This window comes from Scyliorhinus canicula, chromosome 18 (assembly GCF_902713615.1).
Source record: "Scyliorhinus canicula chromosome 18, sScyCan1.1, whole genome shotgun sequence".
NCBI classification, from domain to species: domain Eukaryota; kingdom Metazoa; phylum Chordata; class Chondrichthyes; order Carcharhiniformes; family Scyliorhinidae; genus Scyliorhinus; species Scyliorhinus canicula.
In genome coordinates, this window is record NC_052163.1 from 20,959,713 (window position 1) to 20,981,938 (window position 22,226).

Below are 22,226 nucleotides of genomic sequence, written 5' to 3' on the forward strand. Positions count from 1 at the left end.
ATATTTTTTTCCAATTAAGGGGCAATTTAGCATGGCCAATCCACCTACTCTGCACATTTTTAGGTTATGGGGGCAAAACCCACGCAGACACAGGGAGAATGTTCAAACTCCACACGGACAGTGACCCAGGGCCGGGATTCGAACCTGGGACCTCAGCGCCGTGAGGCAGCTGTGCTAAACACTAGGCCACCGTGCCGCCCGATTAGTAACCCGACTTAATCTTTTTGGACACTAAGGACAATTTAACATGGCAATCCACCTAACCCGCACATCTTTGGATTGTGGGAGGAAACCGGAGCACCCGGAGGAAACCCACGCAGATACGGGGGAACGTCCAGACTCCGCACAGACATTGACCCAAGCCAGGAATCGAACCTGGGACCCTGGAGCTGTGAAGCAACTGTGATAACCACTGTGCTACCGTGCTGCCTCTCAAGTAGCCTGAGAGAGTTGGTTTTGGATGCAGGTGGAGAGGAGCAAAGGGTGGGGGTAACATCTTGGGTGGAGTGCACCGGTTGCACACAGGGCACTGATATGCCTCCCTTCCTGCCTTTTCAATAGATTTGTTTTTTAAAATGGCCTTCCCGCTTTCGATTGTCTGTCACTGCCCAATGTTTTAGGGCAGTGGAGGCGGATTAAGGGCCTGAAGTGGGCATTGATTTGAAATGAAATGAAAATCGCTTATTGTCACGAGTAGGCTTCAAATGAAGTTACTGTGAAAAGCCCCTAGTCTCCACATTCCGGCGCCTGTTTGGGGAGGCTGTTCCGGGAATCGAACTGTGCTGCTGGCCTGCTTTAAAAGCCAGTGATTTAGCCCTGTGCTAAACAGCCCCTATGATTTGCCACTTAAGGCCCTCAAGAGGGTGTAAGGAGATGAAATGTGTCCGCTGTTCGCCCTGCCCACCACGCCCCCGCTCCCTCCCATCCATATTATGGGGATTGGTCAGAGGTGCTCAGTGCCCTAACACCCAAAATATTTTACATTCTCCCCACCCCCGACCTGGCAGAGAGCTGTAAAACCCAGCGCCGAGTTCTTAAAGGGATCATCACCCCCAAGATAAAATAAATGCCTAAATGTTCCAGTCCTGATTTGTCACAGGAGGCAAGGAAAATCTGATGGACCAGCTAAAGGTTTGTTGACTTCGGGCAGGAATTTCCAGTCCCACTTACCACCACACCATTCCATATTTATCGACTGCCAAAAGTCGTCAGGATGAAAGAGTGCCAATGCTAGTTAACTTGTAAAGGCAACACTCATCATGCCTTTGTTCTCAACTGAAATTGCAGAGAATTATTGTTTTATCTAGGTACTCACCTGAGTTGTGCTTCAGGAATAATGTCATCAATTACAACGTAAACCATGGCGCCGGCGGCAAAAGCCAAGGCGTAGGGCAGGAGAGGTTCGGCAAGAACCACAGCAAAGGCACCAAATATTCCCGCCACTGGTTCAACCATACCGCTTAACTGACCATACCTTTATGACAGGAGAAAATCACCATTATATTCACTGAAATAAAGCATCCAAAGAAATTGAATTAGACATTAAATATGAAGTGTGGACACAACTGGTGTTAACTGCAAATCAACTGGGGATTAATTGTATTCGGTTTGGTAAACATTGACAGGGGGGTCTCACCTGTGGTCAAAATATCAGAGTAGAGGGAAAGTACATTTTGTTGGATGGTTGGAGATGCTGTGTGTTTCTGTAAATAAAAGCTTTCAGACTAGGCTCCAGTGTTCTATCCTTCGCCACCTGACTCTCTTAATTCTAACAATTGGTATGGATTCAACTACCAGAGAAGGAGTGAAAATCCCAGTTTGGAAGTTTGTATCGATGAAAGGTCGTCTCATTAACATTACAACCAACACTTCCAAATGTGCTGTCACCTAATATTGTTTTCATCGCGAGCGATGACCGTGTGTTTGGAAGGCTGGATCTCAGATCGTGAAATCACATGACCATGAAATCAGTCAGCTTGGCCTGTCAGGACTATCAATCACCTTCCTCTTCTGATTTTGTGGTAATTTACTGCTGCTTTTCCATCTTGTATCTGTTTGGACATTTTTTTTTTTAACGGTGCATTTTGGGGACTGGAAGGGAGTTGGAGAATGACGACTCGAGCACTCAAGGATGGAGTTTTGATCTCAGTACGCATTCTCAGAGCGGCATGAGGAAAACCTTTTTTTAAGCAGTGAGTGGTTCTGATCTGGAATGCACTGCCTGAGGGGGGTCGATTGTGGCGTTCGATAGGGAATTGGATAAGCGCTTGAAGAGCCAAAGAAATACAGGGAAAGGGTGAAGGAGTGGGACTGGCTAAAGTGTTCTTTTTCTTCCTTGGAGTATAAAATGTCCGTTGAAAAATACACCTTCATTAACTTTTTTTTCGTTATTTTATGGGATGTGGGCATCGTTTCACATTCCAGCATCCGCAGTAATTCGCTTTTATCAAGGATTAGGTGGTCTCTCCTAGGAGTACTGAGGGGGAAATTGTACCTCCATCTTCACAAACTAAATCATGCCCTCAATAACAGCACAGGGATTAAAGCAGAGAAAAGTCACTCCAGGTACAGGGGCGTACCTGTGCTCATTGCCCAGATGAGACCCTCCATTTAATGCCACTCAGCCAGCATTACCACACAGCCAAGCCTTATAGCAATTATCAGGAAGCTCAGGATCTGCTGATAACGCAAAGTATCTGCAGAGAAACCTGCTTTCTGTTGCTGTACAAGGCACTCATACGTGAAGACATGTAGGCATGTGATCAAAGCCGACTCTGCTGAAAAGAAAACATTTTATCTCCCAAATAAAGACAGACTTGGTTGGGAAGGAGACAAAAGGTATGCTGCCAATAAGATAAGACAAAGAACAGCCAATCAGCAGGCTTGTGGCTGCTTAGTATACTACAGTATTCTGTTAGTTTTTCTTAGCAGTGATCTTTGCGGTGAAGTCTCCCAATGCAATGTAGGTAATGTTGCCATTGTCATCTTTCATGTATTGGCATGGAATAGTTTACAATGCATCACTCGAGAATGATAACCCTTGAATGAAGGCACAGTGATCCTGGAGGAGAGTTTGCCTTTTTCTATGCTTATTTAGAGAGAGTACAAGAAGCAATTTTGCAAATATTTGCACCTAATGGGGAGCTTTGCACACTGGCCAGACACACACTCCGGAATCTGGGTCGTGCTACCTCTGGTTTCTCAGCTTGTGTGACAGGAGGACAGGTAACGTGATAGCAGCCAATTATAAAATCAGTCTTTGTGTAATCAACTCCGGCCCTTTGTAAGATATTGTCCATTTATGCCTAACTCACTCTTGGAATGTGCCTTAGAGTTCCCGTCTGCTAAACTGGTCAATCCAAAGAGCAACGCTGTACAATCGATTCAAGTAGGTGTATTTGTTTCCAATAATCTGCTGAAGTAGTGGCCCATCCAATTGAAAGATGCCTCCTGCATATTTTGTATTTACTTGTCATGATTAGGATGCTTGCCTGGCATCCAGGAATGATTTTAAGACAGTGGAAAGGCCGAGGCTGGTGGTGGGGAGGTAGGGCTGGGTGTCATCACGATACCTGTGAAAACTGAAGCTGTGTTTTCAGGTGACGGCATCAAGGTCAGCATGTAGATGAGGCAGCAGCAGGGATAGATTCAAGGGGACACAGGAGGTCAGGGGAGTGGGAAAAGAAGTCACGGCGGGTGATTCGTGAGTAAGGATGGAACTGAGTGAGTTCAGCCACCACTCCCCCCCCCCCCCAAGCTAAATGGTGTGGAGAGGTAAATGGTCTCTTAAATGAGTCAGGTAAGTATTTGGTTAAGTATTCCGCCAACATTTCAGCCCGTTTTTGCAGCAGAATGCCACCAAAGCCTCCATTTAAAATTCACACTCAGGTTTTCGAATGGATTAATCCTGATTTGATAGACTTGACAAAGTATATCAGCTCCAGTTACTTAGCTTTCACTCACCAGAACGCTTTCCATGTGGACAGCCCAGCACCTCGCAACGGCAAACTGACAGCCAGGCCTTCTGGAAAATTCTGCAGTCCAATTCCAATCGCTAAGTTCCTATTAGCAAGGAATAAAAAATGATTTCAGCGCATGCACAGGTGACGCCAACTCAATAACGTGAGGTAGCGTTTGCACATTTAGCAGTGAGCAATGGGATTAAAAGTAAAACCGTAATCTTTATTCAGCTGCTTTGAAAATACATTTCCAATTAGTGATTGTTACCTGCATCTAAAATAAGCAGTCAGCCATTAAGATTGATACATAGCCCTTTTCGAGACAGCTCTCTCGGAGAGACACCGGGCGGAATTCTCTGAAAATGGAGAAAGTCCAGAGTGATTTTCCGTTTTGAAGGGGGCTTGTAGTGCCCTGGAGTACGCCTCGCAGCTCCGGCTGCCAATACGGGGCTCTGCACTTCCGGCCACGGGTCTGCGCAACATTGCGGACCCACACAGCAAGCCGACTCCAACAATATAGGCCCCTCCCCAGATCGTATGCGCCCGCTGTCGGTGGCCCCTGATCGGAACCTGGCCGTCCTGAAGGCCCCCCCTCCCCCGGTGACGGATCCCCCCCCCCCCCCACCAGGGCCCGCAGCCGCCACTCCGAGTGCCCGCCGGTGGAACCATGAGGGAACTACGCCGGCGGGAACTTGGCCAGCTGCCGAGGATCGCCACGGGGGCCTCTTCAATGGCCCCTGACTGGCACCGTGTGGACTGTGCGTACGCGACTGACGGTGAATCTCCAGTCCGCGGAGAATCGCAGGAAGACGTCGGACCCGATCGCCGCCCATTCTCCGCCTGAGCGTGATTTCACCGTGGAGGCTCGGAGACTTTTTATTTTTTTTATTTAATAGGGCAATTTAGCGTGGCCAATCTACCTACTCTGCACATTTTTGGGTTGTGGGGGCGAAACCCACGCAGACACGGGGAGAATGTGCAAACTCCACATGGACAGTGACCCAGAGCCGGGATCGAACCTGGGCCCTCAGCTCTGTGAGGCGGTTGTGCTAACCACTAGGCCACCGCCCGAGGCTCGGAGACTTAATATTTTTCTGCCCATTCATTTAAAAAAAAAGTTTAGAGCACCCAATTCATTTTGTCCAATTAAGGAGCAATTTAATAGGTAAGGCTTACAGCTAAATTAATCAGAATCACACTTTGTGAACAAATGCTCAAGTTGTTCGCAATTAGACATTTATCTACCTATGGCTGGCATTTCAGGCAGGGTTAACTGTATAGGCTTCACTATGTTATTCCATGCACACGGAATTACATCAAACAGAATGGTGAATATGCAACTTTGGAACTGTGGCATGTAAACAAATTCAATACCTGTGTCACAGATCTGATACAGCACTTGTACCGATCAGCAAAAGTATTTTTCCAGTGTGAAGTTTGCACAGGAATAATTCTTTATACTCTTTTGTTGCTACAACCCTATGTGTCAATAAGTGCGATATTACTTCAGAATATCCTTTCAGTAAAAGTTGCCAGCCTACATAACTATGGTGTTCTAGTTAATCAGGTCACATCCCACAGAATTGTTAGGATGCAGAAGGAGACCCTTTGGCCCATTGTGTCTGCACCGGCTATAAGAATGATAAACTCACCGAGGACGTGATCAGAAAACCATTATAAAACACTCAGACACCCAGGACACTGGGTAGTTTGCACGATCTCCCTGTATTTGCGTGGCTCTCTCCCCCACAACACAAAGATGTGCAGGTAAGGTGAATTGGCCACACTAAAATTGCCCCTTAATTGGAAAAAATAATTGAGTACTTTTTTTTTAAAATTTAGATTACCCAATTATTTTTTCCAATTAAGGGGCAATTTAGCGTGGCCAATCCACCTGCCCTGCACATCTTTGGGTTGTGGGGGCGAAACCCACGCAGACACGGGGAGAATGTGCAAACTCCACACAGACAGTGACCCAGAGCCGGGATCGAACCTGGGACCTCAGCGCCGTGAGGCGGTTGTGCTAACCACTAGGCCACCGTGCTGCCCTAAATAATTGAGTACTTGAAATTTATTTTAAAAAAACACTCAAACCATTATCGGTTAGCACTGTTACTTCACAGTGTCAGGGTCCCAGGTTCGATTCCCGGCTTGGGTTACTCTCTATGCAGAGTGTGCACGTTCTCCCTGTGTCTGCGTGGGTTTCCTCTGGGTGCTCCGGTTTCCTCCCACAAGTCCCAAAATACATGCCATCAGGTAATTTGGACATTCTGAATTATCCTTCCGTGTACCCGAACAGGTGCCGGAACGTGGCGACTATGGGCTTTTCACAGCAACTTCATTGCAGCCTACTTGTGACAATGCAGATTATTATTATTGTTCTTATTTGCTTTAGGAACCATGCTGTTCTTTTTGTTTAGTAAAATATTTTAAAACAGAAAGATGCAACAAACACAAAAAACCCACAATAACATAGCCATCCCCCCCCCCCCCCCCCCCCCTCCAAGTATATCATGGTCCATGTACCTACTCTATTTCACGGTTCTCCCTTTATTGGTTTTCCTATCCTTATTCGGCATTTCAGTTATCCCCCCTTCCCCCCACTGACGAACTAATTTTCCTTGAAGAAGAAGTCGATAACCATGCTGTTCTTGAATAGACCCTCAAAATTGGGAAATTAAAGCAAAAATTAAAATACAAAACAAAAACGCCACTCCCAATCTCAGCCAGGTTTTTATTGGGGGGTGGGGGGGGGGAGGCTTTTCTCATGTCACACTTGTTGAACAAACATCTAGAAACTGTGATGAGATGAGAGTCGTGTGCTGTAGATATCCTGCAAGACTGAGGTTGAATGGGATCACGATCCTTGTTCACTCAAATGTTTCTTGTGAAATAAGGAGGATTGAAGGCTACCTTTACACATCTCACAGCTACTCAACATGATGGGTAGAATCCTGGGAGCAGGTATGTACTTAAGTGCAAAGGGTGGTACCAAAGGGAGAATAAATGGGCCATTTTAACAAACTGATAAGATTGTCAAGTAATATCCACCACTGTTCCATGATTCAGTCTATACATGATGGTCTGTTTGATAAATGTTCAGTCTGAACTGTGTCAAATGAAGTTACCCATCAAATCCATTAAAACATGTGGTGTCTCTGGGCTAGATAATGATAAGCTGTGACTAACTGGAAAATTCCATGGCCCTGTCCCAACCCTGCCCCCACCCCGAGACAGTGCTGAATAACATCAACAGCGCGAGGTTATATGTGGGCCTTTTGTCACAAAAGCTAATTTCCCCCCCCGTCCTTTCTCATCAGTAGTGTTTTTAGAAATATGGATCTGGAGCAAACAAAATAATGACAAATAATTTCTCCACTTGCTTTGCATTTTTCCAGAGTCACATACCACCATCGCTATGAAGGGTTGGGCAGTTTCCATTGTTGTTCTTCCCAGGCGGGGGACGCCACCGGCTTTACTGGGTGAGGGAACGGCAAAAATCAACAGACTTCCTGCTTCTGAGTGCGACAGAGTCCTACTAGAAAACAGGGGATCTTGCTTTGGGTTAATCCTCAATGCAGATGACCAGTCTCCTGACAATCATCGCCCGAGGTCCCAAATAAGCTTTACTTGCAGGATTCCGCGAGGGACCTCCTGTGCTGTGGCACAGTGGTTAGCACTGCTGCCTCACAGTGCCAGGGACCTGGGTTTGATTCCGGCCTCGGGCAACTGTGTGAAGTCTGCACTTTCCCCGTCTGCGTGGATTTCCTCCGGGTGCTCCAGTTTCCTCCCACAGTACAAAGATGTGCAGGTTAGGTGGATTGGTCATGCTAAATTGCCCCTTAGTGTCCAGAGATGGACAGATTGGGTTACGGGGCATAAGACTGGGTGAGCGGGGGAGTTGGCCTTGGTAGGGTGCTTTTTCGGAGGTTTGGTGCAGACCTGATGGGCCGAATGGCCTCCTTCTGCACTTTAGGGATTCTATGATTCCTCTCGCCTTTGCTGGATCACAAAGAACAAAGAAAAGTACAGCACAGGAACAGGCCCTTCGGCCCTCCAAGCCTCTGCCGACCATGCTGCCCGTCTAAACTAAAATCTTCCACACTTCCTGGGTCCGTATCCCTCTATTCCCATCCTATTCATGTATTTGTCAAGATGCCCCTTAAATGTCACTATCTTCCCTGCTTCCACCACCTCCTCCGGCGGGTTCCAGGCACCCACTACCCTCTGTGTAAAAAAACTTGTCTCGTACATCTCCTCTAAACCTTGCCCCTCGCACCTTAAACTTATGCCCCCTAGTAATTGACCCCTCTACCCTGGGAAAAAGTCTGTGACTATCCACTCTGTCTATGCCCCTCATAATTTTGTAGACCTCTATCAGGTCGCCCCTCAACCTCCGTCGTTCCAGTGAGAACAAACCGAGTTTATTCAACCGCTCCTCATAGCTAATGCCCTCCATACCAGGCAACATCCTGGTAAATCTCTTCTGCACCCTCTCCAAAGCCTCCACATCCTTTTGGTAGTGTGGCGACCAGAATTGAACACTATACTCCAAGTGTGGCCTAACTAAGGTTCTATACAGCTGCAACATGACTTGCCAATTCTTATACTCAATGCCCTGGCCAATGAAGGCAAGCATGCTGTATGCCTTCTTGACTACCTTCTCCACCTGTGTTGCCCCTTTCAGTCACCTGTGGACCTGTACACCTAGATCTCTCTGACTGTCAATACTCTTGAGGGTCCTACCATTCACTGTATAATCACCGAATCACCTAAGCAATCACCTAAGGCTGTTGCTTTGTGTCTCTCCATCCGCCCAAAATAAAGCTGCATTCGGGGACCATAGGCTGCTTCCCAAATAAGTTATACCTATCCTTCGCATGTTATGTTAACCCGAGGCTCTGTCTCTCCTCTCGGTGGTGCCAAAGATTCCATGGCGCTATTTCAGAGAAGAGCCGGGGAATTCTGCCCGTGTCCTGGCCAATGTACTGAAATCAGTCAAGTCACACCACAGAAAAAGCATGGGGTGGGGTTGGGGGTGCCAGGGGCAGGGTTGAGGGGTAGCAGGAGGAGGAGGTGGGTTTTGTTTAGGGTGTCAGGGGCAGGAGGTGGCGTAACAGGGGGAGGGGGAGGAGGGGGGTGGGAGGGCGAGGAGGTGGGGTTGAGGGGTTGTAGTGGAGGAGGTGGGGTTGCAGTGGATGAGGTGGGGTTGAGGGGTTGCAGTGGAGGAGGTGGGGTTGCAGTGGAGGAGGTGGGGTTGCAGTGGAGGGGGTGGGGTTGATGGGTAGCAGGGGGAGGAGGTGGGTTTGGTTGAGGGCGGCGGGAGCAGGAGGTGGGGGGCTGGTAGGGGCAGGAGGTGGGGGGCTGGTAGGGGCAGGAGGTGGGTTTAGGTAGGGAATTATCCATCCAGGTCCTGGCGGTATTTAAATTCAAAATAAATATCCCCGCGGCGGTGTCAAAATTATTGAGCTAAAATGAAATTGGTGAGGACAGTTATCGTTTTTTAAAAAAACAAATCATATTTGGCTCCTACAGCTTAAGGGCACTCCAAACATCCCTTTGTAGCTGAGCTCTGGAAGGCAGCAAGTTGCACATATGGCAAGAGCTGCAGATGATTTCAAGTAATGAAAAGCTGCTTTGCTTTGCGTTCTTTGGCTTGCTTCGCCTACTGGCTCAGCGTCAAAATCCTGCCCCAGAATGAAACAGATAAATTGGAGCTAGTCACGGAAAGGCTGCTGCAGCCTGCATGCATTCTTCTTATTGTGTAAGCTGAGCCAACACCTACTGGCACTTTGATTATCATTCCCAGCGCTGCCAAGCTTTTGGACACCAGAACTCTGTACTGTAGTAAAAGTAATATGTTTCCATGAGTTTTTTTTTGTCCCGCTTCCCAGCGAACTCCGTGTCCCACATTACGAAGCACCCGTCCATCCCCCCCCCCCCCCCCAAGAACACACATGCGCCTCCTCATACATTTCAATAGGTCAGAACCAAAATAATGACACGACGTTTTCTTCTAACGCACACGGTTCAAGCTTGGCCGGTTGGCTGAGTCAAAGAGGTGACCTGCAGCATTGAAAGTAAATGATTCTGATGACTGGGCCTTCCGGGACACATTCAGGAATGCTGATCTGGGGGGTTTCCTGCACATTGTTGGGGAGGGTTTTTCTTTGGAAAGGCTGTGGCAGATTGAGCGGGACAAGTTTTTTTTTGTGAGCTATTCTTAACGCAGCCTGTGTGGTCCCCTATAAAAAGGGAAGCTGTTTTATTCAACATTATGTGACTTAAATGTTATACAGTTGTCGATATCAATTTTGAACTTAATTTTCCGGCATCAGCCGATCCGTTTTAACTGACTACCCATGCATTACACAGTTTTTGTCTTGCATTAACCGCGTCTATTAACAGTGTCACCTGACTGGTGACAGGTAACTCAACCACCAGAATGGTGCCTGCCTAAACTGTTAGCGTAACCACAGTCGGCATTAGGCCCCCTTCAAACGGCTCAATAAATAATGCATCATTCACACAGTGGTGCAGTGAAGCACATCGATCACAGAGGGGCCAGGTTCAATGCCTGACCATTTACCGTGATGATTGGCGTGTTAATTGATTTCTGCTTAGCAAAGGTGGGACCACAACTATTGACCCTGGTACCCTAGATAATGTAATAAGGACAGCACCAGCCTGAGCCGGGAAGCCCTGCACAACCTGTAAACTGTCCTGCTTCATGCTCTGAGAACCATTTGAATACAGAGGCGCACAGTTAGTCAACAACTATGATAAGTGAGTCACATAGTCCACAGGCTCAGGCCCAAAATACCACTGCTGTGTTTGAATGCAGAGGCTGCATGTTGGAATAGAGGGACCAGGGCCCATTGAATCATTGGGTGACGGCAGGGCTGCAATTTGTTTCGGCAGCAGAGGCATTATAATTTGGGGTGGGGGGTTGAATTTCCGATTAGATTGTCAAAATGCATGGTGGCACGGTTGCGCAGTGGTTAGCACTGCTACCTCAGAGCGCTGAGGACCCAGGATCGATCCCAGCTCCGGGTCACTGTCCATGTGGAGTTTGCACATTCTCCCTGCATCTGTGTGGGTCTCACTCCTACAACTCAAAGATGTACAGAGTAGATGGATTTGGATTAGGTTTATTGTCACGTGTACCGAGGTACAGTGAAAAGTATTGGCCATGCCAAATTGAAATGAAATGAAAATCGCTTATTGTCACGAGTAGGCTTCAATGAATTTACTGTGAAAAGCCCCTAGTCGCCACATTCCGGCGCCTGTCCGGGGAGGCTGGTACGGGAATCGAACCGTGCTGCTGGCCTGCTTGGTCTGCTTTAAAAGCCAGCGATTTAGCCTTGTGAGCTAAACCAGCCCCTTAATTGGAAAATTGCCCCTTAATTGGAAAAAATAATTGGGTGCTCTAAATTTATTTTAAAAAAAGATTATAAAATGCTGCTTTAAACTGGCTTCACGATGGCAGAACATTACTTACTGGTTCACCAATCAAAATTGTTAGATTCTAATTAATTACCAAACACACTGACGGACCTCTGTCAATATTTCACGAGGTTCTCAGTTGACCCAGTAAAAGGCTGCAGGATCAGCTATTCGTTGCTTAAGCGACATTTTGTTTGTCATACACTCACTGTCACAGTTGAGTTGCGATGACCAACAGAGGTAATGAAATTAGCAAACACCTTTTATGCTCTGTCATTTTGGGTAGTGCAATGATATCAACAGCCGAATATCAAATGCCTACAGGGATTAGTTCAGCTAAGTTCTGTCCTTGATTCTGGCCAAGTAGCTAGCCTCTTGTCAATAGATTTGCAATTCTGGCCTCCTCGATCAGAATCGTGTCATGTTTCTGGAACCCAATGCAAACTTAACGAGAACATTCATTGTACCGGCAGGGTTTTGGATGCATTGCTTTCTCCTCAAACCAGCAGGTGCTTGAATGCACTCTTACCAAAATTTAAAAGGGCTTGCATGCACACTTTCCCACATTCAGGTCTCAAATGTGCCCTACTCCCAACATTTACAAGGACATGACTCTTGCCAGTTTTGACTGCAGCTGGTCTGTCTTCTCCATTCCAGTGAATGATACTAAGAAGGTTAGATAGGTGGACAAAATATTGAAAAATCGGCATCATAGTAAAGAACAAACATTAAAAAGGCTTCTTTTGTTAACAATTGACCTTTGTTCTCGGAGTTATCAAATTGAATCAGAGAAGACATTTCTGAAATGTTGTGACATGAATGTGTAAGATCTTGATGGTGGGGCCATCCATTGACTGGCGCTGGGGAGGTTAGGTGCTTTGGAATCCTTGTTTAAATTCAGTCCAACCTAATGAGGTAAAGGTCTCCCTTTGCCATCTATGAAAGCTTTGTTTAACATGACTTAGGCATTCTCAACCCAGCAATGGGCCCACCGCAGAAAACTGAAAGTTAAATTAAGATTAGGCAAAACTCCTGCGATCCTACTGGGGTGACCATTTTTTTCAAGGTCATGTGGACTTTTTCCGATTTCCTCCCACTGTCCAAAGGTGTGTAGGTTAGGTGGATTGGCTATGCTAAAATTGCCCCTTAGTGTCCAAGGATGTGCGGTTAGGTGGGGTTATAGGGATAGGGCAGGGGAGTGGGCCTAGGTAAGGTGCTCTTTCAGAGGGTTAGTGCAGACTCAATGGGCCGAATGGCCTCCTTCAGCACTGTGGAGATTCCATGGTTCTACAGATTTAGTATGCTTGTATACAGGATCAAAATCAGGTATCAAATATTTCACAGAGCAGGTAACATCCGTCCAGGCAGATGTATGCTGGAGGATCTGGGGTAGAAAAGGCAGATTCCGTACAAAGGTTCTGGTCATTGTCTGCTTCCAACCAATGAAGATAGTGGATTGAGAGATCACAAAAACCAATGACTGTGAATAGAAATGCCACCTGCTGGATCGGTAGACCAGAGGCCTTTATTTCCCCTCCCCCTCACATCATCAAGGCAGGACGTGGACTGCGCAATTGTCACTCCTAGCTGGGTGGAGGTGCATCTCGCTCATTCACTCCGTGAGGAGAACCTGGATCTGTCCACAAGAAACATGCAGATGAAACACCCATCAAGACTCAGGCCAGCTTGGAACCAACAGGACCTATTACATCAGTCCCCAGCAGAACAAAGTAAGAACCAGAAGGAAAAATACGTTAATAGAAATATCCTGCTCATAGCCAAGCTCGGGTAGTCCAAGTATCAATCCGAGTCCATTGAACTCTTGTCCTCCCAGCACAAGTAATCCTCAGTGACTCGGAACAAACAAATTACTTTGAGCTATAAAATGCACATCCACCCCAGTTACTGCCAACAGCCCAATATTTCTCCCCATAGTACCGTATACGGAATGGCGTTGCAAACTTTCTGTCTGCGAGGTTTTCGAATAATTTGTTTTGCAAAAAAAAGTTTCTGTGCACCATATGCACAAATTGATTAATGAATGATTCTCACCACTGCAATGGTAATCTGTTCATTGTTCATCCAACAACTCATTGCTCACACTGCTGCCAGCTAACAACCGACCATGCTGCGTTTAAAACCTGGTAAGACTGCACTGCTTAATATTGCAAATCACCTCATATTGGGACGAAACGGTTGCTAAGTTCTCAGCGCTGTTCTCATCTAATTACTATAAATGTAAATCAGATTTGTTTCCCCTGAATAATCCACTTTAACATAATGCACCAGACTACTTCAGAGAAACAGTGGAAAGTCAGTAATAGAACATCGATTTCACAGCACTCTGAAGTGCTCCAAATGCCATAATCCACAAGCCAAGTTTCAAATCCTCGACTGTGCTTTTTAAGAAACTAGTAGGTTTAAATTCTGGTGGATGTGTTTTGCCCAGATGGTTCCTATATACAATATAAACATGATGCTATGCAATTTGTGAGCTGTTAGAGCCTGCTGTGAGGGGAAGAAGCAACCACTGCAGGATCTGGTAACGGGAAACTGGAACGACCGAGTACAAAAGTCTATCTGTTCATGGCGAGGAACCGCATCAACATCTGCAATTCAGTCTCGAGGACACATGCAAGGCAGATCTAGCTGGAACTTCCTGTTGAAGGGTAACATAATTGGACATCACGTGCAAAGTCCTTTCCAAGTAGTGCGTATCATTCTAGAGTGAAAGTCTCTGTTAATAAAAATGGACTTTTCATGACTCGAGTTGCAGGCAGCTCCTTCATCTCATGCTGTCTCATTGTTAGACCATTCGGACAATTTTCTGAGCTGCTAGTTGGAGGCAATCGTGAAAATATTGACAAACGATTGTAGACCTCAAGGGCTGCACGGTGGCACACTGGTTAGCACTGCTGCCTCAAAGCTCCAGGATCCCGGGTTCAATTCAAGCCACGGGTGACTGTCTGTGTGGAGTTTGCACCTTCTCCCCGTGTCTGTGTGGGTTTGCTCCAGGTGCTCCGGTTTCCTCCCACAGTCCGAAGATGTACAGGTTAGGTGAATTGGCCATGTAAAATTGCCTCTTAGTGTCTAAACGGTTAGGTGGAGTTACGGGGATTGGGTGGAGGCGTGGGTTTAAGTAGGGCGCCCTTTCCAAGGGCCGGTGCAGACTTTTTATATATTTAGAGTACCCAATTTATTTTTACCAATTAAGGGGCAATTTTAGTGTGGCCAATCCACCTAGCTTGCACATTTTTGGGTTGTGGGGACGAAACCCAGGCAAACACGGGGAGAATGTGCAAACTCCACACAGTCCACAGGACACAGTCCAAAGATGTGCGGGTTAGGTGGATTGGCCATGCTAAATTGCCCGTAGTGTCCTAAAAAGTAAGGTTAAGGGGGGTGGTTGTTGGGTTACGGGTATAGGGTGGATACGTGGGTTTGAGTAGGGTGATCATTGCTCGGCACAACATCGAGGGCCGAAGGGCCTGTTCTGTGCTGTACTGTTCTATGTTCTAGACAGTGACCCAGAGCTAGGATCGAATCTGGGATCTTGGCACCGTGAGGCCACAGTGCTAACCCACTGCGCCACCGTGCTGCCCGGCTGGTGCAGACTTGAGGGGCCGAATGGCCTCTTTCTGCAGTGTAAATTCTATGTGTGTCTTCTGTCCGACATCAAGGAGTCACTGCACCACTCCTCCCAGCTGATGAAATTCGGTATGACTACTCAAGGTTGTGCATGCCGAAAAAAATGAGAAATGTTAACCACTATATTAGTGACTTACACAAATATATACACAGAAATAGATGTCTTAAGTAACTATTTTTCAACTAGAAATGGGATGTTTTGGCTTTTACCTTGGTTGACTGTAACACTGGTTGACTGAAGCAAGGAGCAGTCCTGAGAATATTGGCTGATGCATTAAAGTCTCAAGAAGCAATGGTACATCTTTTCTCATTCAATACCTGGTGCTGCCTCACATCATCCCCACCCACTAATATCCATCTGAAGGCACTGATTCATCCTACTGATTCATCCTGGCTACAGTGCCATCACTGCTGAGCACCCTCCAGTATCTACTCTAAAGGGCAACTTTCTCTTCAGTCTGGTTAGTGTTAAATATGGTCATAATGTAGAAAACATTCCAATTACTTGTCTCATTTATGTTAAGTATCCAATAATTGACACTGATATGTAAAGGGGCTTCAGGTGGCCTTTGTGTCAGTGATGTGATGATAGAGTTTTGTGCAGTGCCTGTTAAAGTGAAATAAGGGTGTTTGTGAAAAGGAGCAGAACCTTTGACTCTATACAACAGCAGCTAAACGTCTAACAGTTAGAAGGGTCACTGGCTAATCAACAGGCAACATGAAATGTTTTCACAGAGAACTTCTGCAGAGTTCTCCCGATTTCCCCTGTAACGTAGCCACAAACTTGTTTGAAAAGCAGGAAGGGGCCTCTGTGGTTAGAGAGGAATCCCTATTGAAATTCCAGGTGTTGATATCCTTGCAAGTGTCATTTTCAGTAAGGGTGGCTAGGTAACAATCAAAACTGGATTTCCTGGCCAATTTTTCTCTTCTTAGCTTTGGGCACTGAGGGCAGTTCTGGTGCATGTTGCTGTCCCAGGTGAAACAAACAAACTCAGTGTGGCCTAGATAAGGTTTTCAATCTTCCTGCAATTTGGGAAAAGTAAAATTCAAAACCACAGTTGCATTACAAACTTTGATTTTATTGTCTTGCAGGAAAGGTTCAATAAGTAGAAATCATCGACATAGAAAATGAAAGCTCAGAATTTGTCAGATTCTCTTTTCCTTGCCGCCAATGCTCCTTGCCCACTGAAGGGTTACTCAAATATTAGACAGGGGCAGCCTTGATGGTTCATGTGAGTAAATGCGTCAGCTGATGGTGTATACAGGCCAATGGAAAAGCTGAAAAAGGTGGACATATTGTCAAACAATTGTTGAAGAAAGCAATGAACAACCAATCTGATCCCTATCTCGCACTATTGAGTTACACGGCATCACCATTGCCACATGGTAGATCGGCAGCAGAGGTACTCATGAATAGAAGGTTGCGAACACACTTCCATTCTTGGGAAAGGAGGAGAATGCAGTGGTATTGTAGGAAACATTAAAGAGAAACAAAAGCAGTTGTGTGTGATAGAGTGTCTGAACTTTACCACATCTGAGCAGTGATGACATTGTGAGAATAGAAGATTCCGGCAATTGGTTGAGAAATGCCATTGTATTTGAAGAAGTAGCACATCTTTTCCCAAAGGATATCGATGGTGAATTAATCTAATTCACAAATGATAAAATTTGAAATTTGAAGTTAGAGCCGAGCAAATAGAATATAGATCATAGCCTGTGGCTCTTGTAATTAACTTTGTCTATATTCAATCTGGGAATGCATTAGATGATCATTTTAATGCTGCATCATATACCTGAAGGAGAACAGAAAATGGAAGGGTAACGTACAAAGGGCAGAAGAGTGGGACTAATTAAAAAGCTCTTCTAAAGAGCCAGTACAGGCATGATGACGAGTGGCCTCCTGCTGTAGTCTAAGATTCTATAATGTGCTCATTCAGTGCAGCTGTCCGTCATAATGTGAGTTTATAACATTTATGATTTGAATATTTTCTTCAAATTAAATTTCAAAAGAATAAAGTGAATTTAGTGGTAAGAAAGCATTCTGATGTACTTGACCTGATGCATCAAGATATTTTGGGAGAATTGTGTCATTATTTATGGTGTAGGTGAATTTATAAAAATCAATAAGGATTCAAGATGATTTTTCAAACCATTGCATTTCAGAGAAAATTTTTGTCACCTAAATACATTCATAACTTGCTTATGATTGCTCTCCAATAACTGGCCTACGTACTATTCTCCTTGTGTGAGCCTCGACAGGCTATTTGAGATGGGGGTACAAAAGCTAATTGACCCTGGGCTGGATTCTCCAAAAATGGGGCTATGTCCCCACGCTGGCGTAAAATCACTGGAGTTTCACGGCAGACTTTCCATATCAAAATTTACAGCGATTCTCCTACCTGCAGGGGGCTGGCAAGGACCCAGAGTGCTTCTCGCAGCTCTGGCTGTGGGTACGGTCCTCCGCACTTCCGGTCGGGAGTCCACGCATGCGCATGGTGGTGGCCTGCAGCAGCCGCGCCGTGCGCTATGGCAGACTCAGATCGACATTGTAGGCCCCACCCCCATAGATGGCACGCGCTCGCGGATCCGAGCCGCCCGATCGCTGCCCCGGCCGCCCATGAGGCCTGCCCCCGTGCTCAATCCCTCCGCCACCTGAGACCCCCGACCGGCAATACGTGGTTAGAACCATGACGTCAGGAACTCGGCCAGTTTTGCCCGGAGAATCGCTGGGGGGCCTCTGTCAATGGCCCCCCAGCTGTGCCGCGTGATCCGCGCGCAAGCGATTCTCCGGGGCCGGAGAATCGCAGGAGCGGCGCCGGGCACAATTCCTGCGTAAACATCGATTTTCCGGCCCCGTGCCAAACGCGAGTTCAGCGCGGGGCTCCAGAAAATCCCACCCCTTATTCTGTCTGCACGTGACATGCACATCCATTTAGGATGGAGCCTATCTCTGCATCTACCTTTCTTGAACAAAAGTAACCTGTTTCTCCGAGATAAACGTCCCAAAATAACAGCGTTGTAGTTAGCAACAACCCTTTTTTCTGGGTACAGCTTGCCCCTGAGCTACACCCTCTGCTGACTGAGCAAATCTGAGTACAGAAGCCTTTGACATTCTTTTGCATACAATGTATTTTGTTGTGCCCTCATTTATGCACAGTCAGATAGAGATAACAAACAGCTTTCTGTCTTCTGAGAGATAACAGAAACACCATAGAAAAAAACGTGTGCAGGCTATTCTAGATCAAACCGGGAGAAAATGATTAAATGCAGAGTGGCAGCTTCTCCTGGCTGAAGACTCTAAGACCTGGTGCCAGGGTCTCAGGATAAAGGGACGGCCAGCAACGGCTGAGAGGAGGAAAAGTTTATTCGAACAGAGGGTTGCATGTCGCTGAATTCCCAGACCCCAGAGTGCTGTGGATGCTCAGCTGTAGGGAATACTCGAGACTGGCAATGATGGTTCTTTGGACACTGAGGGAATCAAGAGGCGAGGGGTTAGGGTGCGAAGTGGACTTAAGGTAATGTCAACCATGATTTTATTAAATGGCAAAACAGGTTCAAGGGGCCATATGATCTACTCTTGCTCCTATTTCTCACATTCTTACACAGTCCTAATGCACATTTTGGGAGCAGAATAAATATACTTTTTATAGATTATAGAATTTACAGTGTAGAAGAAGGCCATTCGGCCCATCGAGTCTGCACTGGCTCTTAGAAAGAGCACCCAAACCAAGGTCAACACCTCCACCTTATCCCCATAACCCAGCAACTCCACCCAAAACTAAGGTCAATTTTGGACACTAAGGGCAATTTAGCATGGCCAATCCACCTAATCTGCACATCTTTGGACTGTGGGAGGAAACCGGAGCACCCGGAGGAAACCCACGCACACACGGGGAGGATGTACAGACTCCGCACAGACAGTGACTCAAGCCGGAATCGAACCTGGGACCCTGGAGCTGTGAAGCAATTGTGCTATCCACAATGCTACCGTGCTTCCCTTTGATTATAGGATCATGTTGTGTGGAATATTACAGCTACATTTGTTTGAATGGCAACAGACCTTTCAGTTCAAAGCAATTAAGTGCAGGTAAAGTACTCGGAGATGTTTGATAAGATATTTAATGAAAACAATTGATGTCTTCCCTTTTTACATCTGGGTGTGCATTGAAAGGCAGCTGGGAAGCTTTTGCAAGGTGAGCACAATTGATGAACAGGGCCAGCCCATTCAAAATCTCCACGCAATAGTAAAGACTCAATAGAAACTGAAAACAAACACATCTTTCGCAGTCTGCCTTATTCCAAATTCACAATGTCAATAATATTTTTGAAAGACCTACTCCAAGCTGATGCATCCTTTGTTAGCAACCCAGTATTTCTGCTCCTCAATTTAATAATAATATAATAATAATCTTTTATTGACTGTTCGGGTACACTGAGGGAGAATTCAGAATTCTCAGCTGGTACGGGAATTGAACCCGCGCTGCTGGCCTTGTTCTGCATCACAAACCAGCTGTCTAGCCCACTGAGCTAAACTGGTTCGTGATGCCGAGTGAGGCCAACAGCGTGGGTTCAATTCCCATACCGGATGAGGGGTCCTGCCTTCTCAGCCTTGCCCCTCGCCTGAGGAACGGTGATCTTCAGGTTAAATCACCACCAGTCAGCTCTCCCCCTCAAAGGAGAAAGCAGCCTATGGTCAGGTGGGACTGTGGCGACTTTATAATCAGGTATGGCTCACTGCAAAGATGTGCAGGTTAGGTTGATTGGCCATGCTAAATTGCCCTTAGTGTCCAAAAAGGTTAAGTAGGGGTTACGGGGATAGGGTAGATACGTGGGCTTGAGTAGGGTGCTCTTTGTAAGGGCCGGTGCAGACTCAATGATTTGGAGGAGGGGGCTGAAGGGTGGGTCAGTAAATTTGCTGATGACACCAAGATTGGTGGAGAAATGGATGAGGTGGAGGGCTGTTGTAGGCTGCAAAGAGACATTGATAGGATGCAGAGCTGGGCTGAAAAATGGCAGATGGAATTTAACCCTGATAAGTGCGAGGTGATTCATTTTGGTAAAGAAAATTTGAATGCAGATTACAGGGTCAACGGCAGGGTTCTGAGGAATGTGGATAGTTAGTGGATAGAGCCGTGAAGAAGGCCTATAGTGTTTTTGTGTTTATTAACAGGGGGTTTGAGTTTAAGAGCCGCGGGGTTATGCTGCAACTGTACATGACCCTGGTGAGACCACATTTGGAGTATTGTGTGCAGTTCTGGTCACCTCACTATAGGAAGGATGTGGAAGCATTGGAAAGGGTGCAAAGGAGATTTACCAGGATGCTGCCTGGTTTGCAGGATAGATCTTACGAGGAAAGGTTGAGGGAGCTAGGACATTTCTCTTTGGAGCGGAGGAGGATGAGAGGCGACTTAATAGAGGTTTATAAGATGATGAGGGGGCTAGATAGAGTGGACATTCAGAGACTATTTCCTCGGGTGGATGTAGCTGTTACAAGGGGGCATAACTATAAGATTCCCTGTGGGAGATATAGGAGGGATGTCCGAGGTAGGTTCTTTACTCAGAGAGTGGTTAGGGTGTGGAATGGACTGCCTGCTGTGATAGTGGAGTCGGACAATTTAGGAACTTTCAAGCGGTTACTGGATAGGCACATGGAGCAAACCAGAATGACAGGGAGTGGGATGGCTTGATCTTGGTTTCGGACAATGTTCGGCATAACATCGAGGGCCAAAGGGCCTGTTCTGTGCTGTACTATTCTATGTAAATTCTATGATCTATGAGTGGATAACACTCTTTCCTATGAGTCTGAAGGTTGTGGGTTCAAGTCTCATTACTGACACTCAACTGTGAAGATCCAAACAGTACTTCACTGTATTTACTACCTTTGTGGTTCTGTAGTGTAGTGGTGATCACATTCGCCTCACCCGCAAAAGGCCCCTGGTTCAAACCGGTGCCGAACAGAAAGGAAGTATTTGTGTTGCTTGATCCCAAAGGTTATCCAAAGCTAATTGTGCAGCTAATGGTGAGTTCTACGCCAAGCTGGATGACTTGGTCCAAATTCATTATCATTATTGAGCCGCTCAGGCCCATGCACCATCCCGACAGCCCACATTAGCTGAAAGGCTCACCAGTGCAAGGAAGACTTAAAATGGCGGTAAAGCAAATTACTAGAGGCTGTAACCGTGAAATGAACGCAGTAAATGCTGGGAATCCTCAGCAAGTCAGGCAGCACCTGTTCAGATGAACAGAGTGAATGTTTCAGGTTGACTTCCATCAGAACAGTAAAACCCCCGGTTCTGATTACTGCTCCGCCTTTGCTTGTAATGGCATTCCGCCCTCATTCCGATGGATTTGGCTGGGCCTTCCCTGTCAGCATCCGAGAATGGGCGAGGGAGAGAAGGCTGCTGGCCGGACTTTTGCCCCGAGCTCAAACCTATCATCACTTCTAATGCCACTTACAGGGCTTGGCAGGGGTACGTGCTGCAGATCTTTAATTTATAGCAAATTCAAGAGAGAGTCCCAATGAGGTTGTGTGGCTATAAGCTTCCAGCAGGAAAAGCAAGAGGAAGTAATATTTTTTAAATCCAAATCAACCAGGATTTGAACTTAGAACATGGGAATTTTTTTTTTTCCCCTCCATGGATCTAAATCGGTTCAATTCAGACCGAGTCATATCGACCCCCTGGCCAGGTTGTAAATGCTGGCTATTTACACAAATAAGAAATCACAGTGGAATAAAATTGTTGGAAAATGCATTCCTTGTGTGTTTGCAGTGCTGGCAACTAACTCTGCAAAAATGTAAAGTAAAGGCTGTGCTAAAGCAATTATTCCACCAACTCCCACTTTATATGACTTCCCCCCCCCCCTCCCCGAGTGAAGAGTTGTAAGTTCTCCAGCCCATTTTTTGCAGACACCAACTCTCACGGCCCATTGCCACTGCCAGTCAAGCCCCAAAACTGATCTCCTCGAGAAACACAATCACAAGGGCACTCACACTGGACTTAACTTCAGCAGTTCCCTGGGAAAGTACAGCTGGGAAAGTATTGCTTACATCATTTCCCTTGTAACGATTCTCAGGTTGTTAGTAATTTCATCTTTATTCCCACAACGGAAGGACATTGGGGAGAAGGAAGCGTGTTTTAAAATAACATTCCTTGGCAATGTGCTCATAAAACA

At 46.3% G+C, this 22,226-nt stretch overlaps 1 protein-coding gene across 3 annotated transcripts in view; it reads right to left on the reverse strand.

Moving 5' to 3' along the window:
* The window catches only part of LOC119953648 (zinc transporter ZIP11-like), a 762,231-nt gene that overhangs the window by 16,269 nt on the left and 723,736 nt on the right, over positions 1 to 22,226 (reverse strand). For all 3 annotated transcript variants that reach the window (XM_038778122.1, XM_038778121.1, XM_038778123.1), the window contains 2 exons: positions 3,964 to 4,062; positions 1,316 to 1,474 (listed from right to left, as the gene is read on the reverse strand). In XM_038778122.1, coding sequence (XP_038634050.1) covers positions 1,316 to 1,474; positions 3,964 to 4,062 — 258 coding nt within the window. The remainder of the gene's footprint in view (positions 1 to 1,315; positions 1,475 to 3,963; positions 4,063 to 22,226) is intronic.